The following is a 9,361-nucleotide window of genomic DNA, read 5'->3' as shown; positions in this document are numbered from 1 at the left end:
GTTCAAGCACCTACATTGAACACCTTCAAGAGCAAATTGGATGCTTATCTTGCTGGGATCCTATGACCCCGGCTGACTTCCTGCCCTTTGGGTGGGGGGCTGGACTCTGATCTTCCAAGGTCCCTTCCAGCCCTAATGTCTGTGAAGTCTATGAATTTAGAGAGACTGAAGGATCATTTAACTGCTGATGCTGAAAGGACAGCTGGGCATATCACGAAGAGCAAGCAATTTAAAACAGTAACTATTTCTTGTTAAATTCCAGTCTCCCCTCTCCCTATTGAATCCATCATGCAGGTATACATACATGCTTTTAACTTAGTGTGCTCCACTCCAAGATTTTTTCATTCTTGAGGTGTCAGCTGTGCACTGTTGGTGCATGATCCTTTATAACTGATCACATCTTAAAGGACAGTCAGAATATGTTTTTGGGCAGTCCGTATCTAATGACACACTCTAGTATCTGTGATTTTTTTTTTGTAGCTTTTGAAAATTCTCTCAGTCTGTAACACACACACAATATATGAAGGTAGTGGGGAGTTTCAGCTTAGTCTTGCCTGGGGCAGCAGGAGGAAAAACAAGGTTTAAATGTTGCTCCTTTATCTCTTTCTGCCCAGTAGATTGGGAGGTATGGGGGAAATGAGGGGCAAAATGCTGCACATCTCTCACTTGACCAGGTACTTTGCTGCTTTGTAGAGACTGGAATGAGGATATTGTTGATATGGCCAGCTGTCTTCTAGTTGAACTGTTTCTGCTGCTGAAAGCATAACTGGGCATTTCAGGAGGAGCAGGCAATTTGAAGTAATGGTAACTGCCATGCATATCTTCCCTATTTGCTGTCCAAGTCCTCTTCAAAATGTGTTCATAATAAAGGCCTAGTGTCTTATTCATGATCTGTGAGGTTTTTTGCCTTGTTATTCCCTTAACTTAGAGAAATAGCATGAGGAGTTAGTTACTAGGTTGGTTTTGCTTTGTGTTTGGGCCCTGGGCAGAGTACATGCAAGCTCTAAAGCAGGAACAGTCCTACAGTAAAGAATGCTGGCAGTGTCGCACCATATTGTTGGATCACCACTGCTTACATGCATCTTCCACCTTAGCTTCTTCATACTCAGGTTTTGTTTACATGTGATGACATAATTTTAGTGTTGTTCTTCCCAGAGAGTCCAATTATTTCAGTTAATAAAAGGCCACAGATGGGGACTATGTAGCTTTCCAACTGTTTAGGGTTATATTTTTCTGAAAAGCATTCCAGAAAACTAAGAGGAACTGATGATGGTTTGATCAAGTGCTCATTGCACATACTTGGGCTATTTAATCATGCAAATACGTAGGCGTTTGGGCCAGGTGACACGTATGGCATCCTGGTCTAGGCATCCTCTTGTACACTTTTCTTGAGGATAGAGGAAGTAAAGCCGTATCTTTCCCAACAATTAACCTAGCTGACCCGAGTGTCTTTTTTTAGGTTATAAACATGTCAGAAGAACTTGCTCAGCTGGAGAGCTGTCTGAAGGAGGCTGAATCTGCTTCAGACGGTGGTAATGAAGAAACTGAAATCCCAGAGCCTTCCCAAGCTAACACTGAGACGGCCATTCATTCTCTCATTGAAACCTTGAGAAGCAAGGAGTTTGTGTCAGCTGTTGTACAAGTCAAGGCTTTCAGGTATAATATGAAACAATTTAAAAGATTATGCTTTCAGGGATACACTTGTACAGCTTGCTAATGGACATTTTTAATTTAAGGATTGGCTTGGCTCCAGGGTTTTTTTCAGCTCCTTCTGGATGGTAGTCATTGAAAAGGACATCACTGATCTGTTTTTGTTTCCTTTCTCTTTCATGCAGTTTTAACGTTTTAAAAACGGTAGTTCTGATCTTGTTGTTAGAGAAATTCTTTGTGTCCTTTAACAATAACTATGAACCTTTTAGAAAATTACCTTGTTAATAAGTGTGGGACTGCCACCTTAGAGAATTCTTTGACCCCTTTTTTTTTTCCTTAAGTTGATCACTCATGTATAGGCCTTCTTTAAAAAGAAAATGAGTTTTCTTGACTAAATGGCATTCTTAAAAAGACAAGAATACTAAATATTTTAATTATGTGCCTACAGGTCTATTTGGCCAAATGACATATTTGGAAGTTCAGAAGACAACCCAATCCAAACACTGATGCATATATATTTCCGTCATCAGACTCTGGGTCAGACTGGTAGCTTTGCAGTAGTAGGCTCTAATCAAGACATGTCAGAAGCCAACTCAAAACTGATGGAACTTAATTTAGAAATCCGGGAGTCTCTGCGCATGGTGCAATCCTATCAGCTCCTAGCAAAAGCCAAACCAGTGGGAAGTATGGCAAGCACTGGATTCTGAACAGTGGTCATTTAGGAAAAGAACTGAAGCTGAGGATGCCTCAGAATATTATCAAGCACCTTTCACAGAGGAGGGGAAAAAAACCTGACAGCAGAATTTTACCACAGCAAGAAATTATTTTGTCAAAAAATTAAGTTCCAAAAACTGATGGAGTTAACATCTTATTGACTGCTGTTTCTCCACACAGTCATGGTGTGGGCAGCAGTTGTTGGGGGTTTTTTTATCACAAACTACATGAAAGGAAAAGGGCTAAATGTAATGCAAAGGCATGCATTATTCTCTGTAGAAACAGAATTGAAAATGGTGTTGCAGAAATCACCTCCAGATGTTGAGACAATTTAAAGCAGGTGGGATGAGGCTAAAATCAAGGCTAGTTTAATTTTAGCTGAAGACCTGCAAGGCTTCCTGACTTTCCAGCAGTAGTAAATATAATCATCAGCTAATGCCTAATGACACACTGCAGAGTCATGAAGAATGTGCAGTAAAACACAAGCAGAAAGAGGACTTGTAAAGACTTTGCAAAAAAAACATTGAGTTCTCAATGTTTTATTTGCTCTTTTTTGTCTGTAACAAGGAATTATGTGTGAGAGTTGGAACGTATGCCTATATGACAGTTGCATTTTGAAGGTATGGATGTTTGATAAGGTCTCTGAGCATGCCTAAAAGAGCACTGCAAGATTATTTTTGAAAAAAAAAATATTTTATTAGATCTAATCCTTATAGTGTGTAAATGTTAGGACATTTAATAATATTTTAAACTGGGATTCCCCAGTATTTCTAAAAGAAATAATATATCTGTTAACTTTATTGGAATGCTGCTCAGTTCTCTGATCAATGCTTATGTTACAAATATTGATAACAACTAACCAAAAAGTAGCTGCCTGCAGAGACTTTAAATGTATATTAAAGATATATGCTGCCCCTCAGCAACTCTCATTAGAAGAAAATTAACTTATTTTATTCTGTATATATTCTAGGAACTGTATAGTGCAAAACCAGTATTTTTCTTGTACATTTGTGCAATGCACTGTTATATGAGAATAGGTGTACAAAGCTAATGGGGGGGATGGGAATTGTGGCTATTGGTAGTAGAATATGTGACTTGCAGCCTGTGTAGTCTGCAGAGTTCAAGAAAGGAGTGTGAATGCATTTAAATGCATATTCATGACTCATTACACCTAAGAAAGTGGGACTATTTAAAAAGAAAAAAAAAGAAAGGAAGGAAGAGACGGACTACCAAAACATGCAAACCTGCAATATACTTATAGTTAAACATCAAAGTCTGTAGCATAAAATGAACTGGAGTCTGCTGAAACCAATAGCATTTTGTAAAAGAAAATATATGAATGTAGTCCCATGATTTGAAAGGAACACCCAGTATTTTTATATGCATCTCTCTTACCCACTGTGATTTTTTTTTTTTTTTTTTTTTAAACTGAGCTCTGCAATTCCAGAGTTTAGAATGTAGAAATGAAATTCTTAGCTTTGCCTTTTATAGTGGGGTCCACTTCCCCAAGAAATGTAATTATGCTGAAATGCATTAATTGAAGGCACTGTGCACGCTGTTAGACTGCTGACAGTAGTTATGTTACCTTAACAAGCTCTGTAACCGGTCAAGGCACATTCATAATCACTGTATTTTCGACCCTGATAAAACTGAATTATTTTGATGGTTCTGTGGTACTGTAGATGGTGTTCTTAATTATTTAAGTATTTACTTGGGGATATGTAGTTTTATTTAGTGGCGCGTTACACTTTTATTTACATCATCTCTTTTACCAGCCTTTTTTGTAAAATAAAAACATTATATATGCAATCTTGTGTATCTTTGCAAGCTAGGGGGATGTGCAATACTGTCCCTTTCAGAAGCTGGTAAACATTTAAATGGAAATCTCTCTTAGTAGTAAACATGCTCTATAATTTTGACAGTGAATCGACAAACCTTAGATTTGGACTTCTGTATTTTTTTTTTCTCAAAGACCCCAATAAGATTTTAATATGGTCTGTCATGAATGACTGATCCTCTCATCTAAGTTCTAATGCTTAGTTCATACCCATCTGAATAGAATTTGTCAATCTCCTATATGTGCAAGTATTGGACTGAATTGACTCCACGGCCTAACCCCATCAGGGTGTTTTCTCATAGCCCCCCTAAGGAATACATCTCAACATACATTACCTCATGTTTTGCAGAGAGCATTCTGTAATCATGTTTGTCTTGCTAATCTCTTCTACGCTACAGAACTATACAACACATCCACAGGTCTACATAACAGAGGCACTGGTATGCCAGTTTAGATGGACTTTCTCTTGCTAACAAGAGCAAGCACTTCCACATACATCTCTCAAGAAAAGCAAGATTCTTGCCCTGGCCTAGCAGCCGTCTTAGATTAATATTCCAGAACAGGCCAGCAGTAAGCAAGCACTTCATCTAATTCTGAAGCCAGAAGAAACCTATTTGCAACTTAAGAGGTGTTAAGGTTAGCCTGGTGAAGTTGCAAAGTAATTAAGCAAACTTCTCCATAAGACAGAGAGGTATGCTGATTACTGCAAAGATAAAGCAATAAAGGACTTGTTTCACTGGCTAGAAAATGCTTCTGTCTATCAGCAATTGCATCAAGTGTCTAATCTACTAACCACAAAATTACTTCCTGTTCTAAGGAAGATAAAGATCCTGTTTCATATAATCACTGAACCTGTGGTGTTCCTTTTATACCCTATTTGATATTCTATAACCTGGCATCCACAACAGGTATTGTATACAATAAAGGGTGTGAGGGGTCAGTGGTTCCATATTCAGCATGATTCAAGGATGTAAGCCAGTTGCTGGGTCTGTGGAATATACAAAGGTAAGGAAAGTAACGTTTGCAGAACTACAGCGTATAGCTAGCTCACAGGAATTATACCTTTACAGTCATCAAAAGTGCCTTATTTTTCAACTCCCAAAAGTGAGTTGGGACTCTGCCCTTGTTCTGCTGAAAGAAGCAGTAGCCAGTGAGGGTGGAAGTCCAGTCTTATCCCTAACCACATAATATAGCATTTATCAGACTTTGACACCAGTCTCACTAGTCAAACTGTGGCAATCTAGAATCTCAAGCTATAGCATCAAGACCCAATTTCTTGCCTCCTCATCACTGATACAGCACTTCAGGATATTATGGTAGTAGCACCTACTAGTTTGGCTGGAAGTGTGGTAGTGACAACAGAAAATAGTACAGCTCTCTGCCTCCTGAGTGGCTGCAGTTTAACAGAAATACCAGTTACATGCAGTAAGTTTAGAGATAATTTGATATCTGATTCTATAAGCAGCCTTCCAGACCAAACAAAAGTAGAGGTACACAAATATATGTGTGCTTCTTAACTGCCAGATAACCTTTTAATATGAAACCCATCATGCTGTTGAACAATACTGCATTTTAATCACAAAGTGGGCATAAACAACCTGAATCTTTCAGGGTTGGGATTTATGTATGTTTCTCTCTTACAGACAACTGCCTATCTCCTCTTGATCAAGTCTACAGTTCCAGGCAAGAAAATGCTTCATGGCTCAATTTTTTTGTCTGTAGAGCATTGAAGGCATATATAATGCATGTACATACACTCATTTAAATGCAATAAACATGCATACAAACAAGTGTACTTGATTTGTTTTTTCCATCCCAATATCTCAAACTAGACAGGATAAATACAGCACTGTATCGCATTGAATTAGGAATAAAGATTTGGGAAGCGTGTGAGGTCACTCAGCTCATTCCATGACAGCTTTTTAGGCTGAACAGTTATGAGTCTCTCTATACAAAAATGGTGACATTGAACTCTAGCACTTTCATTGAACACTACAGGGTTGCCATATTCTTGTCTGCAGATGTCCCCTTTGGTGTTCCAAATAATTCTTTTCCCCAACTAAAAATGAGAAAATACTTTTACTTCACGGTAAGGGTTACCAGAATCCAGAATGGGCTTCCAAGGGAGGTGGTGCTCTCCCCTACCTTGAAAGTCTTTCTTTAAGAGAAGACTGGACAGACACCTGGCTGGGGGCATCTGACCCCAGCACTCTTTCCTGCCCAGGGCAGGGGCTCAGACTCTATGATCTACTTGAGGTCCCTTCCAAACCAAAAAATCTGTGACACCTCCTTGATCAGTACTTTCAAGTTATTTCAGGAAGAACAAAAGTATACTTACGGGTCTGAACTGAAGTCACATTGGTAACAAAGGTAAAGTAATCTCTAAAGTGTTGTCATTAGCTATATGGAAGTGTTGTGTGCCTTTTGATCTGTACAAAAAACTGCTCATTAGTCAGGGACATGAGAAGAAGTTGGTCCAGAAAGTCACGTAATAGACATTTGAAGTGATACTACCCAATTCGAGTATAAAACATATTAATCTTGTGCCAGCATGAAAGAGTAGTCAAAAGCATGTTCATTTATAACCCTCACCACAAGAACAATAGGCTAGTGGTAAGGTAACTATCTTCTATAGAAGGCTACAGTGAGTTTCTCCCATATGGCTTCTAAAAAAAGAAAATGTGGTAGTAAGGATAATCCAGGAGGAAAGCCTCTGAGACAATCTGTTTGATAAGGGATAGTACTACCACTGCAGGAGGGAAGGAAGACTAGAAAACAGCAGAAGGTGGGGGGACAGACCAAAGCAAGCTAGAGATAAACTACTGCATACACACTTCCTGCTCTGATGCCAGTTTAACAGTAGAACTAGTGCTATCACCACCACTATGTCATCCTAGGGCACTGTTGAATATTTTAGTTCTCACAATCCAGTAAGTCCCTTCCCTGCTGTTACTGTCTAATCCCTGTGAGCTACAGAACTTGAACCTGTAAGACCTAATCCTCACACCTATACGTTATCCACCTGTTTCATGTTACAACTAGCCTTTCATGTGATATAATATGGAGATGGGATTTACAAATCCATGCTGTGTAGTTTATTTTTATAGCTTAATTTTTTTCAGCTCATTAAGTATTGAATTGTCTCCCTTCAATTTTAAATTAGTTCATTCATTTCTGAAGTTTTACTTCCAAATTAAACCAGTTGTTTGCTTAGTACAAAGGGCACGATCTTCCCCTTTTTTACCATCCACTTTGATAAAATTGTGGTTCTGCACACCTCTAATCTGATCCCAAAAGCAGCCATGAGTGTGCTTCTTCAGTAGGAAATTGCTTCTGGAAGCCAAATTGTGGGTATGTTAATTCAAAGTTGGAGCCAGCATTTTCTGTTGCTTATTCATAGCAAAAGTTAGCCATCAATGCCTTGCAGTCTTTCTCCACCTCCTGCTTCAGAAGGAGCGGTCCTGTCTTGTCCCAGATATAGCTATAGAGTTGCTGCTCTTTATGGTTTGCAGCAATGGATTAGTAACTACAATAGGAAATATTTGTGCTGCTTGGGGAACAAGTTATTGAGTTCTTTGTTTTGTGGTACAGATTAGCCTGTTCTTGTTTCTTGTGGAGAGCATAGTTCTTGCCTTGTATATCTTTCCTGTTGCCATTCAGTTTCCTCTTGTAAGGGTTGAGCTAGGCATTCCAGTACTGCATTCATAGTAGTAGCCACCCCACAATGAAATAATTAGTACTCAAATCCAGTGCCTGATGCTCAGCAAAGACAAGTTTTGCTTAAAATACAAGTTGACTTCCTTTCTTTCTCCTGTAACCCCATAGTATCAGGCATATTAGAAATAATGCATCAGTATCAAGTTTGACTGATCAGAGGTCATTTTATTTGAGACTTGGGTAAAACTGTATGCCACAGTTGTACTTAACTGATTGACCCCACAGGCCAAATAAATGGTATGAGACTAGGCCAAGGGCTGGGTCTGGAGCATGGAGCTGTGGCATCTAGCCCAAAGGCCAGGAATTTGGGAAGTACAGCTTGGTAGTGCTACACTGGTTAGCACTACAGATGAAAGGGACTTGGGGGTCATGGTTGACCACAAGATTAACATGATCCTTCAGTGTGATGCTGTGGCTAGTAAAGTGAGCAAAATGCTGGCTTGCATCCATAGATGCTTCTCAAGCAAATCCTGGGACGTCATTCTCCTGCTGTATTCAGCCTTGGTGAGGGCGCAGCTGGAGTACTGTGTCCAGTTTTGGGCTCTGCAAGTCAAAAAGGATGTGGAGAAGCTTGAGAGGGTGCAGAGGAGAGCCACACGCATGATCAGAGGTCAGGAAAACAGACCTTATGAGAGGCTGAGAACAATGGGGCTATTCAGCCTGGAAAAGCACAGGCTCAGGGGTGATGTGATGGCCACCTATAAGTTTATCAGGGGTGCTCATCAGGATCTGGGGGAACAACTTTGCACTAGAGCACCTCAAGGGATGACAAGATCGAATGGTCATAAACTCCACTGTGACAGGTTCAGGCTGGACATAAAAAAGAACTCCATTGTCTGAGCCCCCAAGGTTTGGAACAGACTGCCACCTGAGGTGGTTCAAGCACCCACTTTGAACACCTTCAAGACACATTTGGATGCTTATCTTGCTGGGATCCTATGTTCCCTGCTGACTTTCTGCCCCTGGGGCAAGGGACTGGACTCGATGACCCTCCGGGGTCCCTTCCAGCCCAAAAGTCTATGAAATCTATGAAACTGCTACTTTTCCTGCCACCAGCTTTCCAGCAGTCCCACTAGCCTGATGATACCGTTCCACTCTCAGGTCCAGCCCAAGACCAGAAATTCAGTGGGAAATCAAGCAGCAGCAGCAGCAGCAGCAGCTCCTGTGGCTCCAAGACCTACAGCAATTAAAGCTGCCACCACTTGCTGCATGGTCAGTCTTCTGAGCATATAGGGAGCCCTGTAAGCTATATCTGGCCTGTGGCCCACATCTTGCTACTCGCACCAGGTACTAAGAAATCCACTACCAGGCCAGCTTGGCCCATGAACAGCTTCTGTGCCAGAATGCTGGCAGGATACCAAAAAAATGTTTTCATTGGCTCCAGCAGGGATCTCATTAACTTATATCCCTGACAAATTAGTTAAAAGCTGTTAGAAACAAAAA

At 40.2% G+C, this 9,361-nt stretch overlaps 1 protein-coding gene and 1 long non-coding RNA gene across 6 annotated transcripts in view; one reads left to right on the top strand and one right to left on the bottom strand.

Annotated features, from left to right (window-relative positions):
* The window catches only part of FRYL (FRY like transcription coactivator), a 311,142-nt gene extending 305,457 nt beyond the window's left edge, over positions 1–5,685 (top strand). For all 5 annotated transcript variants that reach the window (XM_019552760.1, XM_019552761.1, XM_019552762.1 and 2 more), the window contains 2 exons: positions 1,460–1,656; positions 2,099–5,685. In XM_019552760.1, coding sequence (XP_019408305.1) covers positions 1,460–1,656; positions 2,099–2,357 — 456 coding nt within the window. In that variant the 3' untranslated portion in view covers positions 2,358–5,685. The remainder of the gene's footprint in view (positions 1–1,459; positions 1,657–2,098) is intronic.
* Positions 157–9,044, bottom strand: LOC109322001. Its single transcript, XR_002104272.1, has 4 exons — positions 9,034–9,044; positions 8,709–8,712; positions 8,124–8,127; positions 157–1,449 (listed from the first exon to the last, which is right to left on the bottom strand). It is a non-coding gene; the product is annotated as an uncharacterized LOC109322001 (long non-coding RNA).
* Between the last annotated feature and the right edge of the window lie 317 nt (positions 9,045–9,361).

The sequence above is a fragment of the Crocodylus porosus genome, unplaced genomic scaffold (assembly GCF_001723895.1).
Source record: "Crocodylus porosus isolate Cpor-Errol unplaced genomic scaffold, CroPor_comp1, whole genome shotgun sequence".
Lineage (NCBI taxonomy): Eukaryota > Metazoa > Chordata > Crocodylia > Crocodylidae > Crocodylus > Crocodylus porosus.
This window is presented reverse-complemented; position numbering and strand designations above follow the sequence as displayed.